This window comes from Macrotis lagotis, chromosome 3, assembly GCF_037893015.1.
Source record: "Macrotis lagotis isolate mMagLag1 chromosome 3, bilby.v1.9.chrom.fasta, whole genome shotgun sequence".
NCBI lineage: Eukaryota > Metazoa > Chordata > Mammalia > Peramelemorphia > Peramelidae > Macrotis > Macrotis lagotis.
The window spans coordinates 22,651,552-22,673,003 of NC_133660.1; the positions used below are offsets into that span (position 1 = coordinate 22,651,552).

At 38.8% G+C, this 21,452-nt stretch overlaps 1 protein-coding gene across 6 annotated transcripts in view; it reads right to left on the reverse strand.

Moving 5' to 3' along the window:
* The window catches only part of PDE5A (phosphodiesterase 5A), a 181,075-nt gene that overhangs the window by 36,271 nt on the left and 123,352 nt on the right, over positions 1–21,452 (reverse strand). For 5 of the 6 annotated variants that reach the window (XM_074228323.1, XM_074228322.1, XM_074228324.1 and 2 more), the window contains exons 12-13: positions 15,025–15,171; positions 4,141–4,266 (exon numbers count right to left, since the gene is read on the reverse strand). In XM_074228323.1, coding sequence (XP_074084424.1) covers positions 4,141–4,266; positions 15,025–15,171 — 273 coding nt within the window. The remainder of the gene's footprint in view (positions 1–4,140; positions 4,267–15,024; positions 15,172–21,452) is intronic. The other variant, XM_074228327.1, reaches the window with a different exon arrangement.

Genomic DNA, 21,452 nt, shown 5'->3' on the forward strand with positions numbered 1-21,452 from the left:
AGACCATAGACTCATGTAATGATTATCCAAAAGGTCTTTGAGAGGAGAGAAAATCTGACTGTCAAAAGGTATTAAAATGAATGAAAACAGTTTTGTGAAATCTGTGCTTTATATTTTCTTTTATTCAGAAGGATGATGGAGAGTTGACAAACTTTAACTCTTTTCAAAGATGTAGCTAGCACTAAAGAAGTTATAACCAGGAAAATTAACAAAATAAACTCTTGGATTTAAAACTAGAGGGAACCTCATACATTCTCCATAGAATTTTACCCCATAATAAACTTTAACAGTTTAAAAATGCACCAAGACTTTGGGAACACCTGGCATAATTTTGGCTAGAAAAAGAAAACTATTGTGGAGACATTTTATCCAAGTGTTTTGAAACAATCTTTCTGGTCAAATCTAGACAAAGAAACCCTGAAGCTTATGAAACAAGAGACAGGGGGTAACTTTTCAGATTTTTAACAAAACTTATACACATAATTAAGATACATTTATTTGGAATATACATATATTATATATACATGTATGCATTGCATATAGGTATATATGATGATGATGATGATGATGATGATGATGTCTTTATTTTCAGAGAAGACTATGACATCAGGGAGGTGATGCCCTGACAAGCACATGGATTGGATTGGAGTGGGGGAGAGGTGCTGTGTTAAGTCACCAGCTTTTCATATATCCACACATATGTGAATCTCTATGTTTCTATTACTTTTTTCCTGTATAAAAATTCTATTTAAACAGTGTCTGTTGAAGTTCCTTAAAAAAAAATAAACAACTTCATCTGTCACATTATAGAATCAGACCCTATTTAATTGGTCTCCTCAAGTTAGCAGAAGAGGCCAGAGGACCATTAAGATTTCTGCCTGGGATCTGGAAACATCCTTGCTGTAGAGATGTGCTCTTTTAAAGTCCTCTGATCAGCTATCTTTACCTGTTCCTTTGGACAGTCGCTGTGACCCTTAATCTCATTCTATTCAATAGTATTTGTATTTTTTCCTTTTTTTTTTTAATCCAACAGGTTTCCTGCAGGAAAGCAAGAATATCATTTTGGGAATCAAAGAAGCCCAGAATTTAGCTCAAAAGGATATTTCTAAAAACAGACAATGAGATCCCTTCTATATAACATGTTGTTCACTGGGATGAGCAGAACCAGAAGAACACTGTTACACCCTAATAGCAACATGGGGGTGATGGTCAACCTTGATGGACTTGTTCATTCTATCAGTGCAACAATTGGCCACAATTTTGGGCTATCTGCGATGGAGAATACCATCTATATCCAGAGAAAAAATTGTGGAGTTTGAGTATTGCCTTTAATGAAAAAAACATTACCTTATTATGTAATTTTGCTATCTCTTATACTTTTATGTTTCTTCCTTAAAGATATGATTTCTCTCTCATCAGATTCAACTTAGATCAATGTATAGCATGGAAACAATATAAAGACTGACAAATTGACTTCTGTGGGGGGAGGGAAGCAAGAATGGGGGAAAATTATAAAATTTAAAATAAATAAAATCTTTCTAAAATGAAAAAAATGTTGCTCATGACGAGAATGTTATCCTAGCTGTCAGTGGGTGAGAGTACTACCAATGCAGTGTGACATTACCCCTAGCATGGTGGTATGAACACATGCTAATCTTTAACTTGGCTTCCCCACTCCCTTTTGCCCTCTCACTGGTAGGTCTAGATTCCCAGAGATAAACCATTCACCATATGGTTACACTCAAACTGCCCCAGATGGTTACAATCAAACTCTCATAGAATCCCAGGGGTAAGTCCATTGAAAATTCCATTGGGAAATCTTTCGTCCCCCTTTTTCTCTAACTCTGAAGTCCTACTGATGGTTTTCCATTAATGTAATCAGTGACTTAAAATGTAATGTATCTACCTGGTTTGTGATATTGATACAACCAGCCACCCGCAAGACTGACAACTTTATTATTTATTTATTTTGGATTTGGCCTTTCCATCTTGCTTAGCCTGGAGGTGCAGCATTCACTCACAGACTGTGGCCATGGCTAATTGACATAGAAGGTTTGATTTGCTCTGCTTCTGATCTGGGCCAGTGTGAGTAAACTTTGGCAGCCTGGTGGCTTCCTGCATCAAAATATTTATCTGTAGCAGCAGCAATAGATTAAATCCTTTAATGGTTGATTCAAATCTCTCCTTTACCCAAAGACACTTTCTCTACCTTTGGCATCTGCACCATAAGCAGACAGTCTTAAAGAATCAGCATTCCTTACAGAGATTCAGATGAACCATTGGAAATCATCCTGTCCAACCATCTACTTTACAAATGAGAAAACTGAGACACCCATTTATTTCTTTATACTTCTTTAAAAGTGCCTGAACAATACAGTGATAATTGCTATTCCTTAAGGTAACAATCTTCTCTACCAATATCTACCTACATAAAATTGTCTCTATAATACAAAATTTGACTTTGAAAACTTAGACATTTTAATCAGAGCTATGATAAAATCAACATAGGGTTTGTTTTCAACTCAAAAGGTTGAACTCATGCAGGATCACACAGTTATTAAGGTGCAGAATCAGGACTCAATCATCTCACTTTATAGATGAGAAGACTGGATGAAGCTTAGAAGGCTAGGGGATGTGTCCAAAGTCACACACCTCATGGGTAATAGAGCCAGAATTTGAATCCACATCTCTCAAGCACAAAAGGAATACCTGACCTTTTACAGGTTATGAATAAAGGAGGGAAGAAATGCCACTTTTTCCTATTAACATCATTAATACTACTTTCTATTGTCAATAAGACTTGAATGCAAAATTGACCTGAGATATGTGACCTAGGGCCTCAGTTTACTCATCTGCAAAATGGGTTAGAGAACGAAATGGAAAATTACTACAGTATCTCTGCCAAGAAAAGCCTTCATGGGGTCCCAAAGAGAGAGAGAGAGAGATGACTAAAAACAACTAAACAACAATATCAATGGTTAATTCTCATCCTTGGGGTATACATGATAAGATTACATGAAACCAGCCCCTTTGATGAAAGATCATTTACATGCGTAGAGGTTCAAATGACCTATGATCTGCACTGGAGGAGAGGACACCAAATGACTGAAATCAGAGAATACGGAAATAAGAATATTCTGCATACAACCAAAGGGCAACTACAATGAGGCCAAATGCTGTTTTGTTCTTCCTTCAATAGTAATAAAAACTGTAGAACTTAAGAGAGCACAACACCTCAAGTTTGGATGGATCTCTAAGGTATCTAGTCCAATCTGAACTTGAGAAACAACCACTTTTACCACATGCTCATTGAGTGGTAGATCACTCTGTGCTTAACACTCCCATGGAATGGGACCCCCATTACTTCCAATTCCAGCTTTTGAAAGCTTTAATTGTTAGGGCAGTTGAGTGGTACAATGGATACAGTGCTTGGTCCAGAGACAGGACGATCTGGATCTAAATCTGGCCTCAGTCACTTATTCATTCGGTGGCCCTGAACAAATCACCTAACCCCATCTGCTCCAGTTTCTTCATCTGTAAAAGGAGTTGGAGAAGGAAATGGCAAAGTGCTTCAACATCTTTCCCAAGACAACCCCAAATGGGGCCATGAAGAGGCAGACATGACTGAAACAACTGAAGAACAACTATTATGAGGTTTTCTGGACATCAAACCCATTTTGCCTCTCAAAACATCCCTGTTCCTGGTTCTGGCCTCTGGGACCAAAGAGAACAAGTCTAATCTCTCATTCCAATGTCATCCTTTCAAACCTTGAGAGAAAGTATTCACAAGCTCCCAAGTCTTTTCCATTCAGAGCAGTTCCTTCAACTCCTCCTACGGTATGTATTGGATGGTTACTTCTGTTTTGGAATATAAGTGCAATGGACTAAACCACATTTCCAGTGTTGTCAGTCATTAAAAATGAAGCAAGTCAGAGAAATGACCTTGAACAAAGCAAGAAGGTAGTGGGCTTGGGTGGCTAGGTGGCACAGTGGATAGAGCACCAGCCCTGGTGTCAGGAGTACCTGAGTTCAAATCCAGCCTCAGATACTTAATAATCACCTAGCTGTGTGGCTTTGGGCAAGACACTTAACCCCATTGGCCTTGCAAATACCTAAAAAAAGAAGGTAGTGGGCTCCTACCTGAATTCTCCCCGACTTTAATGCAGCAAACATACACTGGGCCGTGTTAAAGGCATGCCGCCAATTATGGTAGGCTACATTCTTTCGATAATTCTTTTTCACACTTAGAATCCACCTGCAAAGAACCTTGAAAAGAAACAAAAGTATAATTTAGCTACATGTAATTAATTAATTTTTTCTGACTCTGTTTCTTTTTAGATCTGTCTGGGTCTGCTTCTCTCTTCTCTCCTTCCCTTCATCCTACTTGTCTAGAGATTGCATGTCCATGTAATTTTGTGCAGGAGATCCCTGCACAAATATCCAGAAGCCCTCAACAGTACCCAAGAAGAAGGCAAATTCACAATGCTCAATCCACTTGACACCATTGGGAAGGTGTATAGACACAGAGTATGCTAAAGAGGCTGTCAGGGGTATAATGATAGGCAAAATGTCATCATCACCAACATGGGGTTCAAAATTACTCAATCTATAATAAAGAAACTAAGGCAAAGTTCAGAGCCAACAGGACTTTATTAAAGGATCCATTGCCTGCTCCAATGAAGTGGACCTTAGATCTTCCTCACTACTAGGGATGTCTCCTGTCTCCTGGGCCCTAATTTTACCCTAATTTTATAGTGCTTGTTGCCAGAGACACAGAAAAGGCAAAGTAAAATACAAAGTCTCACAGGTTGATAGACCTTGCTCTTGACCCTCCAAGAGGGTTAGACATCATATCAGCATGATGGGTACAGGTTAGACAAGACAAGGGTCATCTCTGCTGAGTAAGTGGTCATGATGGGCACTTCCTCATGTTGGGCAAGAGAGGGTGGTACAAAATATGTTGGGGGGACTTTCTATGTCATGTCAAATCATCCCACCCACCCTGATTTTGGTCATGGTGATTAAACAAAAAAGGATATAGAGATCAGGAATATTCTGGACTTCTTGCCCACATTGGCCTTGGTCCTAAAGGACTGGCCCTGATCTGACAGGCCAAAAGGTTGGAGATCCTCTAGTAAACAATCTTTTAGTTAGACAAGACAGCTTATCTCAGGTTAGTGAACTTACAGCTTATAGTCGAAAGTTTAAAGTCTATTAGAAGAAAGCATCTTATCTAATCATCCCTAATAGAATATATAGAGAACATGTAATTCCAAGGAAAACATTAGATAACTAGACTAACTGTATATTAATAGATAAGTATAATACTAATAATCACTGTCCCTATAAAATCATACTAAACTGAATAATACTGATTATAAAAAGTAGGGGCAAAGAAATCATTACCCTCACCACCACAATGAGTTCTAGCTCATGCTCTCTCTCTCTCTCTCTCTCTGTCTGTCTCTCTGTCTCTCTCTCTCTCTCTCCCTCCCTCCCTCCCTTTCAAGCTACCCCTAATGGGGTCCAATAGTTTGGTAAAATGAACAGAGCAGCCCAGGGCTCTGTTACTCACTGGGTAAACTCGAGCAAGTCCCTCTCTGGACTTCCTTGGTTTCACAGGAATTTATATTTAGAGGAAGATGGGCACTCAGAGGCAGAAGTGGCTTGCTCAAGGTCACACAGATATTAAGTACAACTGTCAGGATCTGATGTTCCAATTTAGTATCACTCACTTTTCAAAAAAGAGAAACCAAGATGTACAAAATGTACTTTGCCAAATGACACATGGGCAAAAAGAGGCAGAGTCAAAACTTGAACCCAAGCCCTCTAATGCCAAATCCATTCCTCCTTCTCTTTATTTCCTCCATAATGTGAGGAGGTTAGAGCTAATGATCTGTAGCCAAAGCTAAAACCTAGAATTTTTATGAAATGTTGCACTGTAAATACCCATCAGAGTTACTACCAGTTTACAATGAAAGGATTTTATTCCTGTGCAAAATAAACCCTCAAAGACTCTATTTAAAAAGCATTTTTAAAGATGGAAAATAAAATCTGTTCAAAGTCTCATAACTTGGGTCTATTTCAACTGTTATACATAAAATTTCCGGAGTTACTGAGCACAAGCCTGGTTATTCTGTTGATGGTGCCTTCAAAGACTTGCTTGGTCTTTGAATGGTCGATCAGTCATGTCCTCTGTGAAGTCAGGACATAAAGAGGCCTCCTTTATGTGTATCAGGTGCTTCAAAAACCCAGAATATGTGCTGTCCTGTAGTATGTGAAAAAGATAAACCTTCCAAAGCTTCAAGAGTAAAAATTCACCCCTTGGACAATGCTCTACCCAGTGAAGATGATTTCAGAAGGAAGTCTGCAGGACAGTTATCCTTCTATTTAGTGGTATGGGAAGCCAGACACTCCTCATGGTCTCATTAGGTCCCATTGGCATCATTCCCCCATTGAGATTATTCTACCCTCTCTGCTGATAAGAAGACAGTCAATGAGAACCCATTGACCTCTGGTCTTTTAAAGACACCAGATTGAAGATACAGACTCAGGGAGTATCCTTCAAATCTATCCTTTGAAGATGGGTTATAAAGTGGATTAGGTCCTAGATCAGCAATTCTCAACCTTTGTGTGCATATGTGTTCTGGATGTCTTGGGTAGTGTGGTGAAGTCCAAGATCCTCTTCTCAGAATAATGTTTTAAATAGCAGAAAATAAAATATGTAAGATTGCAAAGAAAGTCAAGTCAATTGAATACATGTGTCAAAATATAAAAAGGTTCATAAGCCCCTACTTAAGAAGCCCTCTATCTTGGATATCACTCTGGGTTGGGTTGCTGATGCCTTTTGGATTACTTGTTCATGGTTATAGTAGTCCCAAAGAAAGAACTGTTGGGAGAAAAGGGATCTCTAAGGATAAGTAAAGCTAAGATCATCATTCTTTTGAGGATTTTAAACTAGGCTGGGAACTCTGTTTGAAGGGCATAGAAGGAAAAAATAGCCTAGGACAGCACACTGTGTGGTGTTCTAGAAACTTCTTGTTCCAAAAGAAAGAATCATGGGAAATAAACATGTTGACCTAGAGACTGATTTATGGATTCAAACATTTACAGCAAACTGCAAACATCCTGAAGAACATGTGATATTGGAGGATACCCAAAATGACATTCAGAAGTCAAAGATCTCCTAAACTTCATTCTTTTGCTTTTGTGATAAAACTTCTGACCATGGCAACCAAAGAAATAAAGAGAAATGCAAGATGACCTTCAGTCCAATTTGGCTTCCTTCCATTTCTGTAGTGATGGTGGCAGAGAAGGTGGTAGGTGCCAATCATTAGAGAGTTTTTCTATCATAGTGAGAAGGCAGCATGACAGTAGAGAGAGTAGACTTAGAATCATAAAGACATGGACCCAAATTAGTTGTGTGATGTTTTGCAAATCCCTTAATCTCTATGGGTCTCATGCTTGGAAGGCACATCTATATGAAAAGTGAGGGAGTCAGATTAAATTGTCTTTTGGGGTCCCTTGAAACTCTAAAATCTATGATCCAATGGCCACTGAACCTTTTAGGTGGAGTTCTCATTGTTAGATCTTCAATCAATGATCAATGAGTTCATCTATTAAGGAAGAAACTAAAAGTATCAATATTGATATTTTCACTATGAATGAAATCAGAATATGAAACAAGTTGCAGCTCAATGGAAGGAGGGATTCCAAATTATCTGGATAGAGGCAAATAAAGGAGGTGGTAGAGTTGATTTTATCCAGGTCATCAAGAAAAATCATTTCATGGGTCTGTAGGTATTTTGCTTTGAAGTGTGTATGATGGACAAGGCAAAGTGAATATCATGAAAATAGTATCAAATAGTTATACCAGCATTAATCTAAGAGAAGGAAGAAGAGGAGGAAATATGAAGACCTCAACTAGATCCTCTAGAAAAAGTCAATGTAGCCAATAAAATTTGGTGATATATTGTCTGTCCTGCATTTCTGAAAAGGACCAGAGACATCACAGGTGATGCCTTGTGTATGAATTGAATTTAAATGAGACAGAATTGTAATGTAAAGAAGGAAGGAGGAGAGGATAGTAGGGAGGAAGGAAAGAGAAAGGGAAAGAAGAAAAAGAAGGAAAGAGGAGGAAAGGGGACAGATATGAGACATATGGTGGAAGTAGAAATGATGGGGTTTGTCAATGGATTGTATTTTGGGGATGAGGGACAGTAAGGAATTGAGAATGAATTCCAGTCAACATGAGTGACTGGAAGGATCACAGCAGTCTTTATAGAAGTAGAGGAGATAAGAAGAAGAATGGGTTTGGAGGAAATAATAATGAATGAGCTGTGTTTTGGACATAGCAAGTTTGAGATGCCCATGGGGAATCCCAATGAAAACGGTCTGGAGGCAATTGTTGTTCAGTTATTTTAGTCATGTCCAGCACTTCATGACCCCATTTGGGGTTTTCTTGGTGAAGACACTGGAGTCCACCATTTCTTTTGCAGCTTATTTTAAAAATGAGTAAACTGAGAAAAACAGGGTTAATAACTTTCCCAAGGTCAAACAGCTAGGAAGAATCAGAGACCTGATATAAACTCAAGAAGATGAGATTTTTCTGACTGCAAGCCCAGCACTCTAAAAACTGTGACACCTAGCTGCCCAGACAATCAGAGATCAAGTGAGGGACTAGAACCAGCTATGTAGAAGTGGGAGTCATTCGGTTAGAGATGATGATTAAATCCATCATTGAAAATGATATTGCCTAGAGAGAGAAGAGAGTTTTAGGGGCCTCCTGGGTGGGAGGACATGATATGGGCAATTACCTGGTCAAGGAGATTGATAGGTGACAGATGGGAGGAAAAAGTGGTAGGAAGAAAAGAAACAAGTACCAACTATGGGCCAAAGAATTTTACAAATATTATTTCATTTGATTCTCACAACAACCCTGGGAGAGAGGGTATTATTATCTCCATTTTATAGTTGAGGAAACTGAGGCAGAGAGTACTTAGTGACTTGTCCAAGGTCTCACAATGAATAAGTCTGACTTTAGTTTCTATCATCTAGCAGGAGTCATTGTACTAAACTCTAGAGATAGCAAAAAAACAAAGCAAAACAAAACAATAACACCTTTAGGGGAGGGATCATCATGGAAGGGAGTTTTATTCTGGGTAAGTAGAACCAAGAAGGAATTTAGTCATGACCACTCAGAGAGCATCAAATGAGACTGGTCAGCTTAGAGGACAGAAGAAGAATGAAGCATTCCTGAAGGAGTGGAAGCAGTGTCTTGAGGAGGAAAGGAAGATGGACAAGGATGTATAAAAGTCAAGGGGAATTGTATCCTGCATCAGGAGGTCTAAGATTTAGAAGACATTTCCCAGATAAAGGTAGGAAGGATAATTGCTCACTTGGGGGAAATAGCCACCAAGATCTTTGTATGGAGTGGGTTACTGGACAAACCTAGGGATTAGGAGCAACTTTTGTTCCAGAGAATGATGAGGTAGGTTCACAGGTGTGATTAGCTAGTGATGATAGATGCAGAGGTGGCATTCACCTCTGTCAATCTGCAATGTCAATCTGGTAAACAGAGAGGTCCACCTCGTTCTTGGATGGAGGGATGGATGGATGGATGGATGGATGGATGGATGGATGGATGGATAGGACTTAATAAACGTTCCCCAGAGAGCCCCAGAAGAAAACTGTTATGGGAATAGTTATAGGAAAATTGCAGGCAAACATAAAAGGGAAAAATTCTAAAGGGCTACAAGATTTTTTTTTTACCACTCATGGAAAAGAAAGGCAGATATAGCAAATAGACATAAGGCTTAAAAGATGGAATCTAGGGAAAAGATTTTGATTTCTGGACCACAGCCAGAAATGTAAGAATGATGGGTAGTTCCTGGTTGGAGTTAGAGGATACTGAACAAAAGTCAGTAAAAATGGGTTTGGTTGAAGATCTGCACATTTAAGCTGAAACTGGAGAAGGGAGTGGTGAAAATAACTTGCATATATACACAAAATCAAACATAGGGAATAGGACCTCACTGAAGGCAACCCCCATCTTTACAGTCACTTACATTCACAATCTCATTGTATTCTCTAATTCATTCCTTCCCTTAAATCCTACCAGTTTCCTACATCTTATTATTCTTTCCACTATAATATTTCTCATAAATTTCCCCTCTTCTCTACTTATATAGCCACCATGGTAGTGTAGGCTCTCATCACCTCTCATCTGGACAATTAACTCCTATTTCCTCTTCCTAATTTGTCTGCTCTTCACTCCAATCCATGCTTTTCACAGCTGCCCAATTCAATAAATTCTAGTTTAGACAGATCTGGTATCCCACTACTTCTAGGTTACAATAGAACTGACATAAAAAAGTCCTTTGCACAGTTCATGATAAAGAGGATAAAGCCAACCACCATGGACTATGTGCCCTAGATAGAAGGACAGATTTCAAAAGAGTTCAGAGAAAAAAAGAGGCAGGATTCCATAGCTGAATATTTTTCAGGGGAAGTTGACTAAAGAGGTATCAAAAGCTCTGATGGGCACAGGGATGGTTTGGCTAAGAAGGAAAGAAAAGGAGAGAGGGATGTTTTTTATCCATTGCAGCATCTAGCAGCCCCATGGGGGGATTTTTTAAAGAGGCTTATACAGTTACCCATCGACCAGCTCAGATTTTTAAAGAAATAGATGTACAGAAGATGGAAAAAGGTCCTGAAGAATAATGACAGGAGTTGGAAGCTTGGAGTGTGGTGAGGTTGGCAAAGAGGCTAACTTTAAAACGATACCAACTATGTTAAGATAAAGAAAAGAGTAAAGAACAGGAAAAAAAAGGTTGTGGCTCAAGGAGAGTGGATCATAAAGAAGAGTCTAACAAGAAAAATGCTCTCCTAGACAATATTGAGATATTGGCATAGTTCTTTAGGAGGAAAGAGGCAATAGTTAATCGCTAAGCATTTATTAAGCACCTATTATATACTAAGCCGCCTCTCTACTCCATTCTGGTCAAATAAGATCTGGGATATTGTGGGAAGGCATGGAGGAGTTGGGGCAGCAATTATCTTCAAGTATTGAAGGAACTCTGAGTGGAAAATGGTTGAACTGGTTCTCCTTGTTGCTAGAGGGCTGAATCAGAGACTAAAGAAAGGAGTTGCTGAGAAGTGGGTTTAGGATTGACATCAGAGGAGAAAAGAAATAAATAAAAATAAATCTTAATAATCAGCATTCCAAAATAATAATAGTAATAAAATAACTAACATTTATTCAGGGTGGCTAAGTGGTACAGTGGATAGAACACTTGGCCTTGAGTCAGAAAGACTCATCATCTTCCTAACTTCAAATCAGGCCTCAGATACTTTTGAGCTGAACAGATCATTTAAACCTGTGTGCCTCATTTTCTTCATCTGTCAAGTGATCTAGAGAAAGAAATGACCAACTCCTTCAGTTCCTCTACCAAAAAAATCCCAAATGAGTTAGACAAGACTGAAATGACTGAATAGCAACAACAATAGTTGGTGACAACTTATGAGAGGCTGCATGTTGTGGTTAGAGAGTGTATATAGGTTACTGTTTGTCATAATTGAAGAAGACCATGATATCAAATGAAGGATGGCATGACTTGCACAATATAGTGGCTAGAGTTTTAAGTTTGTAGTCAAGAGTGGTTGATCTCAAATTCTGCTTCAGGTACCTGGCTCTCTGGATCTCAGTTGTCTCACCCAGAAGTGAGGGGTTTGGACATGATGACCTCTCAGGTCCTTTCCAAATCTAAATCTATACTTTTTGATGAGAGAAAATGCCAGGTACTGTATTATTGCTATGGGGAAAAGATAGGAGTCAGAGAACATGGAGTCCTGGATCTGAAAGGGTTCAAAGGGCATGGCTCAAGAGACACTTAGTTCGATGCTCCCAAGATACTTATTTTGTTGGGATGGGACACTCCCCCCTGTGATTATGCATCATCCACACTTTCCTTAGGAAGGAGGTAATCTTCAAGAGGTGCTATGACCCACATTAATCAACTGAAGGCAAGTCATAGTGGTGAACCTCTACAAATGTTGCTAAATTAGATATAAGAAGACATGGCTTGAGGTCTTTGTAGTCCCATAGGCTAAGTCTTTACAGATTATAATAGTTCTTCAAGCTCAGGGGCAGAAGAAAAATTTAAAATTAGAGCAAAGCCATGATGGGACTATCAAAAGACCATGTGACCTTCTTTTCCAGCTCTTTCCTTAGCTACTGTCTCCCATAAATGATTAGTTCTTTTCTTGAATATTCTCTTTGCCTTGGCCATGCTGGTTACTCTTTTTTTAGTTTGTATTACAAGGAAGTGGGGTTAAATGACTTGTCCAAGGTCATACAGATAATTAATTATTATGTGTCTAAGACTGGATTTGAAGTCAGGTTCTCCTTACTCCAGGGCCGGTGCTCTATCCATTGCACCACCTAGCTGCTTCCATTCTTGCTACTCTTAATCTTAATCAATCAATATCCATATACTAAGGGCTTCCTGTCTGCCAGGATTAATATAGATAGATAGATAGATAGATAGATAGATAGATAGATAGATAGATAGACAAATATATATATATATATATATATATATGTATGTATGTATGTATGTATATGCATGTGGGGATAGGGGAGGGGGAAATCACCAGTAAAGTGATTATCTCAAGGATATACACTGCAGAGTATTAATGGTTCACTATCTCTTGTATGAATCGAGAGGTATTTCTTTAGGGGTGAATGTGGAGTGACCTTTTGAAGATGTGGTGACCAGAGGAACAAGAGAGAACACTACCTAGTCCAGACCCTACATGTTGACAAAGGAAGGTATGACCACTACTGGGTCTATACCCAGAAGGGTAAAAACATCACTTGTACAAAAATATTCATAGCAGCCCTGTTTGTGGTGGCAAAGAATTGTAAATCAAGTTCCTTCAGTTGGGGAATGGCTTAGCAAACTGTGGTATATGTATGTCATAGAACACTATTGTTCTATTAGAAACCAGGAGGGATGGGAATTCAGGGAAACCCGAGGGACTTGCATGAACTGATGCTGAATGAGATGAGCAGAACCAGAAAAACATTGTACACCCTAACAGCAACATGGGGGTGATGATCAACCTTGATGGACTTACTCATTTCATCAGTTCAAAAATCAGGGACAATTTGGGGCTGTCTGCAATGGAGAATACCATCTGTATCCAAATAAAAAACCATGGAATTTGAACAAAGTTCAAGGACTATTCCATTTAATTTAGAAAAAAACTGATATCTTATTGTCTGATCTTGCTATCTCTTATACTTTATGTTTCTTCCTTAAGGATATGATTTCTCTCTCATCACACTCAATTTGGATCAATGTACAGCATGGAAACAATATAAAGACTGACAAATTGCCTTCTGTGAGGGGTTGGGGGGGAGGGAAGTAAGATTAGGAGAAAAATTGTAAAACTCAAAATAAATAAAATCTTTAATGGAACAAAAAAACAAGGGAAGGTATGGGAGGAAAGGAGTCTAAGGTCCAAGCACAAGAACTGAACCTGAAAAAAATAACCAGTACTAGACCACAGTAAGTTCTGAGGTAGGACCAAGCTAAATCTTTAAAATCTAATGAATGGCACTGGCCCTGGAGTCAGGAATACCTGAGTTCAAATCTGGCCTCAGACATTTAATAATTACCTAGCTGTGTGGCCTTGGGCAAGCCACTTAACCCTATTGCCTTGCAAAAAAAAATCAAAAAACCTTAAAAAAAGAATCTAATGAATGAGATAATTTATTATTATTCTTTATAATAACAACCAATTATTGAGTTGGAATCCAGGCTATTATTGTCAGTTTCCTCATTAAGACCCAGTTCTTGTCAAAATCAGCCCCTGAAGGGCATACACTTGGATCTTGGGCAGGACCCCTTCCCATCAGGAGACTTAACTTCTGTTTGGAGTATAAACAGAAATCAGTGTGGACCAGTCTTTATCCTGAGAATGTAGTCTCTCTCCTTATACTCTTCCAGTAGGATAACCTAGTTCATGGAGGAGAAAACCAAGCATAGTTGTCTAGCTGAAGATGGACTCCCCTTTCCAACTGAATCTCATGATCAAGTTGTGTTCTCATTCAGGAGGAGCGAAAGATTTTTAACTCATCTGCTCATTAAATGTCCACCAAGCACTGTTGATTTTCATTTGTCAGGGGTCTATATTGGGCATCTTTGGTGACCAAGAGAAATCATTGACCATCAATTTATTGGTTGCTGCCTAGCCTAATTAATAATTTGGTCATTAATTATTCAGAAACTTTGTATCCATTTGCTTTATTCTATAATGATATTAGAAACAAGGGTAAGAAATAGCCTAGAATAAGAGAGATAGAAGGAAAGTCAAATGGATGGGATGGAAAACCATTAGCTTAGGACAGTTATGATAGTTCAGATTGTAGATGGTAAGGGCAAGGATCATCTTGTTGTTTATGCAAATAGAAAAGAAAGATTGATGATTTGCAAATTATAGAGGAAACCTGACTAAAGCAGAAACCAGAATTATATTGATTCCAAAACACATTGAAAAATTACTCAGACACAAAAGTGTGAAATGATTTTATAGGAATTAGGAAAATGTGGCTCTGGGGAATCATACAGATTGAAAGAAGGTTAGAATCTCAACACTGATCTAATCCAGAATGTTTCATTTCGCAAATAAGAAACTTGAAGTCTGGAAGAGTAATATGATTTGCCTATGTTTATACAGGTAGTCACTAACACAGTCAAGATTTGAACCCAGGACCCCTGATATATAATATGGCCACAAATCATCCTTTGTCATTAGTTTTATGTTGTGATGGTAAGAAGTGAAATTAGTGTTTTGGGTATAAATATATAAATGGGGGAGAAACTGGGGCTGGTGAAGCCAGGTCATCATGCTATCCAAAGCATCTTTGTTTGCACAATTTTATGATACACAAAATAGCTTCCAAATCATTTATATTGAATAATTCCCCATGTCCCATCTCCTCCCCTTTCCTCTTACCTCGTGTTTCATCTGAAAATTCTGCACGAGGTTGAGGTCAGTGAACATCCGAATTGTGCAGAGGGCCGTGTCCAAATCAGAGAGCTCGAAGTCACTGAAGGAGAAATCCATTATCTTGAGGGTTTGGGCGGATGGTATCATGGCGGCCTTAATGGCAGAGGGTGGGAGGAGGTGAAAAAAAAAAACAAAGTAGTCAGCAGTCAGCAAGACAGGAAGGATCTCTGCTCAATTGGCAAAACTAACACTTTCAATTCTACCTGAGAAGAATATTTTAAGTGATTTCAAATTGCTGAGGAAAGAATTCTTCTCCATTTGTGCCCCCAAGCATCTGCTCTCTTCTCACTCTAGTGGGTATTGAACCATTTACAAAGATGAGGGAGGCCAGGTGCTTTGGTGGCATATTACTGAATAAAACAAGCTCTACCTAAGTGGTGCAGCAGATAGAGTTCTGGGTCTGGAGTCAAGAGAAACTGAATTCAAGTCTGACCTGAGATACCCATTAATTGTGTGAACCTAGGCCAGTAGCCACTTAATCCTATTTACCTCAGTTTCCTCATTTATAAAATGAGTTGAAGAATGAAAAGGTAAACCACTCCAGTATTTTATTATGGTAACATCCTACTGGATGTCAGACAGAATGAGAAAGAACCTGTGTTCAACTACCACTTCATCCAACAACTAGCTAGGTGATCCAAAGATGGGTCACTTTCCTCATCTGTAAAATGGGGGTTTGGTCCCTTCCAGCTCTAAATCTCTGAGTCATTCCTCCTCCTTTCCTTGACAGATGGCCATTATCACACATATTCATATTTCCATAGAACTTTGAGAGGCAATATGTGGCACCTGAAAGCCTTAAGTTCAAACACTACATGTGACACATGCCTAGGTGATGGATTTTACCTCCCACTGCCACAGGATAGTTCTCTAAAATTGCAAGTTTCAAATAAGTTACTGATCTTCATTGTTGGAGAAAGTCATCCTGTGGGAATTTTATGAACCAGTGAAATCCCAAGCCCAAATATAACAACCTTGGGAGGTAAGTAGCACATTTATTATTGTTCTTATTTTGTAGATGAAGAAACCGAGGCTCAGAGTTCATGATTTGCTACATGACTGCACTGTTATTGAGTCATTTCTCTATGACCACATTTGAAATTATCTTGGCAAAGATGCAGGAATGGTTTGCCATTTCTTTCTCCAACTCATTTTAAAGATGAGGAAACTGAGGTTAATATGGTGAAGTGACTTGCCCAGAGTCACCATAGCCACTAAGTGTCTGAGGCTGGATTTGAACTCATCTTCCTGATTCCAGACTTGGTGCTCTATACACTATGCTACCACTCCATGACTGCAAAGTTTGTTTGAATCTGAGGCTGGATTCTTATCAGAGTCTCCTGATCCCAAATCTAGCATACTACCCACTAGCTCATGCTGCCCATTGGACTAGTATGTGTAAGGAGGCAAAGATGAAAAGACTTAGAACTGGGAGGGATTTTGAGCAACTCTCTAGTGCAAACCTGAAACCTGAGTTAGGGAAGTAACTTGCTTAAGGTTATAAAGATTATACAAGAGTTGGGATTCAAACTCAGGTCTTTTAATATTAGATTGATCCCCTTCTACGGAAATCACATTGCCTCAGCTACCTGGCTGTACCACCTGGAATGAATGTCAAGCCCCAGAAGAAGAAGAAATGGGGACTCTTATAGAGACAATTAAGTTCAGATGGTAGCCAGAAATGCCACCTGGATGAATGATGCTCATTGGTCATTCACATTGAAGTCAATGACTTTCATCCAATTAAGACTCCAAGAATGACCTTGAATGGAACTGAGGGGTGATGATGGTGGTAGGAGGATAAGACTAGAAAGGAAATAGGGAGAAAAAGAAAGGAGGAAAGGGGGATAGACTCTTGCTCTCTTCTGATGCTCTTTTAACCCTCCCCCACTTGGTTATTTCTATTCAATCCCTAGTTATCACCATTGCCATTATCATCTACTTCATTTTTGTTATGAAGAATAACATCATCATCCTTCATCATCCTTTTTCTTCCTCTTACTTCTTCATTCTCTTCTTCCTTGTTTTTTCTCCTTTTCCTTTTCTTTCTTCTTCTTTCAATTAATGTACGTCCATCACTACTCCCACTCTGGAAGTAATCTCATTCAAGCCTAAACTCTCTTCACATTCACCTGTTAATCTCTATCTTTTGCCCCCATTAAATAGGTCAGGCTTGTGGCTACTCCAGAAAGACCATCATTTTTCCCAGGCACAAAAAAATTTAATGGAAAAGGAAGCTAGACTGGAATTCAGGAGAGACCCGAGTTCCAAATTACCTTGGTCACTTCCTAGTTGTGTGTCCCTGGGAGAATCACTGTAACCCCTGGGCCTCAATTTTTTTTTTTTGTTAAACAAGGGGACAGGACTTGATAACTTCTGAGTCCCTTCCAACTCTAATGGTTATGAACCAAGAAGAATCCATTCTGGTCCCAAGATCAGAATTCACAAGAAAATAAAAACATTATATATTCACTTTATAGTTATAACTAGTGGATAGCTTTGGATAGCATGATGACCTGGCTTCACCAGCCCCAGTTTCTCCCCAGTTTGTATATTTATACCCAAAGCACTAATTTCACTTCTTACCATCACAACATAAAACTAATGACAAAGGGTGATTTATGGCCATATTATATAAACAACTCTTTTCACAGGATTATCTAAGAACTGAGAGGCAAGGGAACAGAGAAAAATTTAAACTGTTTGGATAAACAATTTGCTTGTTTATCCCAGAAAGAAATATCAGAGACAGCATGAGTAAAGTGAGGAAATGAGCAGATGGGAAAGGGAAGTGAGACCACCTTTATAATTCCTTGGAGTGAAAAACAGCTGCCATACAGAAGGCAACAGATGGGTTTTCCTGGGGGAACCAAGCTCCAGGAAGGAAGCGCCCCTTGAACAAAGGGTGGTGGGGAAGGCAGAGCCAACTTAGCATGTGCCTCTCTCCCTCGGCCTCCACTCCAACCCCAGAATCTGGATTGGCTTCTCTTGCCTTCATCACAAGTCAGAGGATTTCTTCTTCACTCATGGCGCCAGTACTCAAGTTTTCCAAGTGGACTCCAAGGCAAAGTGAACATCTTTCCTCAATTCAGGACAAGAGCTTATTAGAGTCTTATAGTATGTGATATGGACATTCAAGGTGCTTACATCATAAGCATATATATGATATGCACATAAATGTGATTATTATTGATATTACAATTATTTAAAAATCACTTGACAAATAATTTTAAAGATATTTGTTCATTTGTTCTTATGGGCACTGACCTTTCAGCTGGTTTCTCAGATTCTTCTGTAATCTAGACAGTAGGTATCAAGTGTCTCCTGTGCATCTGGCACTACACTCTCTTAGAATACAACTAATGGGAAAATACTTGAAAGCTTGAGATCCAGGTGAAACTTTAATGTGAAAGATCATTGCCTCTGTTTCATAAAATCAGCAAATGGGTGGTAGAGCCAGATAGAAGTGCTGGAGTTGGAAGACTTGAGATACTATGTGGGAACCTTCACCATTCTCAGACTCAGTTGCCTCATCTATAAAATGGCATCATAATAATAGCAACACCTACCTCACAGGGTTGTTCTGAGGATCAAATGAGACTGCCCCCCCCACATATACACACATATCCAAAAATCCCTCTTTGCTTTCTGCCTCGATCTCTCTCTCACACAGGATGTCTTCATACATACATACATACATACATACATATATGCATATATTTATATATAAAGTTTCCAGTTTTATATATATGTATACACATATACATACATATATGTAATATATTATATATTATATAATTATATTATATTCATATTACAAATATTATATATTAATAGATTTAAATATAATAGATTATATAATCCATTAATATATTATATTATGTTATATATTATAATAAAACATTTATAATAAATATACTATATATTATATATTTATAATAATATTTCTTATATAAATAATAGTTCACATTTCTTTGCAGCTTAAAGGTTTACAAAGTTCTATATAGAGAAATGTGTCTATCTATATTTGTGTATATAGAGATATGTATGTATATATGTACATCTATATACATATTTATAAGCTACATAGAAATGTGAGCTATTATGACCATTGTAGAACCTCAGAACCCAGGGGCAGCTAGGTGGCACAGTGGATAAAGCACCAGCCCTGGAGTCAGGAGTACCTGGGTTCAGATCTGGTCTCTGACATTTAATAATTACCTAGCTGTGTGGCCTTGGGCAAGCCACTTAACCCCATTTGCCTTGCAAAAAAAAAAACTAAAAAAAAAGAACCTCAGAACCTTCCAATTGGATCTGATAAATGTGATGATGTCACCACCCTACTCTAAAGTCTTCCATAGCTCCTACTTGCCTCTAGGATAAAGGATAAATTGCAGCTAAGGTCTTCCACAGTCTGGCTCCTCCATTTCTTGTCTTCTACAAGCTGACACCTCTCTAGTCTGTTTTCTATGATCTCACTCCCTGAACTCTGAGTTTCAAACCACCTGTCAGTTAGTACAACCATCCATGGCCATATAGACACACACACACACAGATACTTATAAATATGCGTGCAAAGAAGAAATACCAGTTAGTTAAATTGAGGAAAGTTAGTGAGTGAGGATACCAGATCTTGGGAGAAAAGCTTCATGTGAAAGTTGGCACCTTGGCTGATTTTTGAAGAAAGGAAGGGATTCTGAGGCAGAGGTGAGGGAGGACTCAGGGACATCTGAGGTCTCCTCAGCTTTGAATCTCTGAGCTGGTAACCTAGGAGTCATTAAAACACTTGAAGACAAATCATTCCCTACCTCCCTTAAGCTAAACATCCTTGCTGTTCCATGGAAGGACTGCTTACATTTTCCAGGTAGACAGAGTGGTCTGTTTGTGGAAAGAGCTCATACTTGGCTCCAGGAGCCCCAGATCCAGATCCCGGACCCACCACTTACTTCCTGCTTCATGAATCACTCTAAGGAGACCTACACACAAAGGTCAGACCCTGAGTCTAGCACTTTGGATTTCTGTAATGAGATCCTCATTTGGGACACTCTTCTCCCCCAGACCCACCTGTGTTATCTTTTGGCCATAGCTCCTCTCAGACTGACCTGCTTTGCCTCATCTTCTCATTTAGTGCAATTCTCCCAGAGAAATGCTGCAGATCACACTCTGACATTTAGGACATGAATTGTTCTACATTTTCATCTTACACCAAAGATTCCAGTCATTCAAAGGTTCAATAAGTCTGAGACTTTCTAATGCCTATGATGGGTGATGAGACCATAGATTTTGGATCGGAAGGATCCTTAAAAGATATCTAGTTATTGGGGCAATTTAGTGGCAGCATGGATTCAACACCAGGCTTGGCATTAGGAAGACAAGTTCAAATCCTGTCCCATAATTTACTGGATGAGTGTCCTTGGGGAAATCACTTAACTTCTATTTGCCCCTGTTTCCTTATCTGTAAAATGGAGATAATAAAAGTACTAACCTCTCATGATTCTTGTGAAGATCAAATGGGCTAATCTTTGTAAACCATTTAACTCAGTACCTGATACATAGGTGGTAGATAAATATTAACATTAGTCACTGTCCCCATTACCATCATCCTCACTCTCATCATTACCATCATCATCCCTATCACCATTATCATCATCACTATCATAACTATCATTATCATCATCTTCATCTAATCCTCATTTTTTACGGGGAGAAAACTGAGGTCCAGTGAAGTTAAGTGACTTCCCCCAAATCACATAGATTGTCAGTAGGAAAGGCAAGATTTTAAACCAGTTCCTCTGACGTCAGAGCAAGTTTGCTTAAAGAGAAAGACTAGAAATACAGACAAAGCATACAGGAGTCAGAAAGTGATCTCAATAGTGGGGAAACTCAAGATTCATTCATTCATTCATTCACTCGATTCACTAAGCATTTAATAAGTGCTTGCAATCTGAACATAGCTATGCTAGGTGCTGAGGCTACAGAAACAATGAAAACTCAGTCCTTGCCCTCAAGGAGTTTACATTTTATTGGGAAGATTATAATCTTTAGCATAGATTCCTAGAGCTCAAAGGAATCATAGAAACCCTCTAGTACAATCTCTTTCTTTTACTGATGAGGAAATTGAAGTCCAAGAAGGCAAGTGATTTATCCAAGCTGGCCTAGAGTAAGAGGCAGAGGTGGGATTTGAACCCAGATGCCCTGATTCTGGGATCTGTGTTCTCTCTACCAAAATTTTCTTTGGAATTTTTTTTATCATCTTCTACATTTCTCCAGTGAAACTTTAATGAATGAAATCAGTTTCCTACAATCAATGCAGCAACCACTAAGTGTCTGTTGCATGCAAGGCATTGTGCTAGGATCTGGGGTTAAAATCTTAT